At 48.9% G+C, this 2,387-nt stretch overlaps 1 protein-coding gene across 1 annotated transcript; it reads left to right on the forward strand.

Annotated features, from left to right (window-relative positions):
- Positions 1-990, forward strand: LOC130038373 (melanoma-associated antigen 4-like). Its single transcript, XM_056130255.1, has one exon. The coding sequence runs from the start codon at positions 1-3 to the stop codon at positions 988-990; it is 990 nt and encodes a 329-aa protein (XP_055986230.1).
- The last annotated feature ends 1,397 nt before the right edge of the window (positions 991-2,387 follow it).

A 2,387-nucleotide genomic window follows, 5' to 3' on the forward strand; every position in this document is an offset into this window, starting at 1 on the left:
ATGTCTCGCTGTGATGAGTTTTGGGCCTTCAAGGTTGAGGAAGAAAATGAGGATGCCCAGGATGGCCAGCATCTGGAGAGGGCTCAGCTGTCCAAGGCTGAGATGGGGATGGCTGAATTGCCCTCCTCCACCACTGCCACCGTCCACGTTGAGGGCACCCTGGGGGAGGTGGCAGCTGCTCAAGTCTTCCATGAAGTCAAAGGTCCTCAGGATCGTCTGGCCATGGCCCATCACTTCCAGGTGGACATGGCCGAAGAGCTCGACAGCCATCCCAAAAGTAGCAGTGCCAGCAGCCACAAAGGGAAAGGCCTAGAAGGTCGGGAGGAGCCAAGCCAAGTTGGGGCCTGCCTCCAGGAGGCGTTGCATGACAAGATGTCTAATCTGGTGGGGTTCCTTCTCCTCAAGTACCGCACTAAGCAGCTGACCATGAAGTATGCAATGCTGAGAACCATCCTCAACAATGATGAAGAGAAATTCTCTTTCTTCCTAAGCCAGGTGTCTGAGTGCACGCAGTTGCTCTTTGGCATCGATGTGAAGGAAATCAACCCCGAAATTCATAGCTATGTGTTGGTCACCACCTTGGGCCTCATTTATCATGGCATGGTGGGCCCTAGGCAAACCATGTCCAATACCGGCCTGCTGGTGATGGTCCTGGGGCTCATCCTTCTGGAGAATGATTGTGCCTCTGAGCAGGTTGTCTGGGAACAGTTAGGTCTGATGGGAGTTCATCCGGGGAGGAGGCACTTCATTTATGGGGAGCCCAAGGAGCTCCTCACCAATGTGTGGGTGCAGAACCGGTATCTCGATTACCGGCGGGAGCCTGGAAGTTACCGAGCCCGATATCAGTTCCTGTGGGGCCCCAGTGCCCACACAGAAATTCGCAAGGTGGAAGTCATGGAGTTTTTCCTCAATATCTTTGAGAGTGATAATAGGTTCCTCACGTTCTTAACAGATCAGCCTCATTCCATAGACAAAGAAGAAGTGGACTGAACAAGGGTTCAGTTGCAGAGAGCAATCAGGGTTCCAAGTGTTGGGGACTAAGGCAAGTTCGGCACCTATTGGTGAGCATCCTAGGGTTCCTGTTCTCTGTGATGCCCTGTAAATCACTCTTGTTTTTCTTAAGGATCCTAGCAAATGTTGCGTTTTCTTGATGAACTGTTGTATTTTGTCTGAGTTTTTGAATGCATTTACCTCTCAAATATAGCGTCTGTTCGCTCTAGGAACGTGAAGAGCCTCAAACCAATCGTTAATGATCTTGATGAAGAAGTCTAACCATCTGGTAGGTGGGCCGCCACACGGTCTTTTGATATCCTGTGGAATCCAGTCGTTGACAGCTCTAGTCCAGCGGTCGTCTTTAAATCTCATTACGTGACCAGCCCATCTGATTTTTGACACCTTGGCAAATGAGACAGCGTCCTTGATTCTTGATCATTGATGGAGGTCGGAACTCTGGATTCTTTCTCTCATTTGAGTGAAACGTGATATTCCAAGCATAGCTCTTCCAATTCCTCTTTGGGAGACCTGATACCAAATTCCACAGGATGGATATGTCGTTCCCAATGTTCTCCCTTGCGAAATCCGACACACCACTTCGTCAGTAAAGAAAAGAACAGCACCCGGCCCAGACAAGGTCAGACCTGAACACCTGAAGAACCTTCTGTCAGTACTCATCAATACGCTAGCTCTGCTCTTCACACGCTACCTGTCTGAATGCAAGGTTCCGTCCCAGTGGAAAACCAGCAGGACTGTACTACTGTAGAAGAAGGGAGACATCCATGACATTGGCAACTATTGCCCAATCTGCCTATTGTCTGTCATCTACAAGTTGTTCACTTGAGTCATCCTAAATAGGATTGGCAGAACACTAGATGAAGGACAATCATGCTAGCAAGCCAGGTTCCGCAAAGCATTCAACACCATCGACCATATCCACACGATAACCAAGCTCATTGAGGTTTCTCAGGAGTTCAAGATGCCGCACTGTCTAACGTTCATTGACTTAAAGATGGCCTTTGATTCTGTTGAGAAGGAAGCGGTCATTGAAGCCCTAGCCAATCAGGGCATTCAAGCTCAATACATCAAGATCCTTCGTGAGCTGTATTACGGATTCACTACCAGGATCTCACCATTCTACAAAGAAGTAATCATAGATGTCAACAGAGGGGTTTGGCAGGGTGATACCATTTCACCGAAACTCTTCAGTGCCACCCTCGAGAACATCATGCGACGACTGGAATGGGAAGGAATGGGAGTGAAGATAGATGGTCGGCAACTACACCACCTCCGCTTTGCTGCTGACATTGTTTTAATAACACCAAACATCAACCAAGCGGCACAAATGCTGGCCGACTTTGACCATGAGTGTGGAAAGGTAGGACTACAGCTGA

The sequence above is a fragment of the Sorex fumeus genome, unplaced genomic scaffold, assembly GCF_029834395.1.
Source record: "Sorex fumeus unplaced genomic scaffold, SorFum_2.1 ptg000075l, whole genome shotgun sequence".
Classification (NCBI taxonomy): domain Eukaryota; kingdom Metazoa; phylum Chordata; class Mammalia; order Eulipotyphla; family Soricidae; genus Sorex; species Sorex fumeus.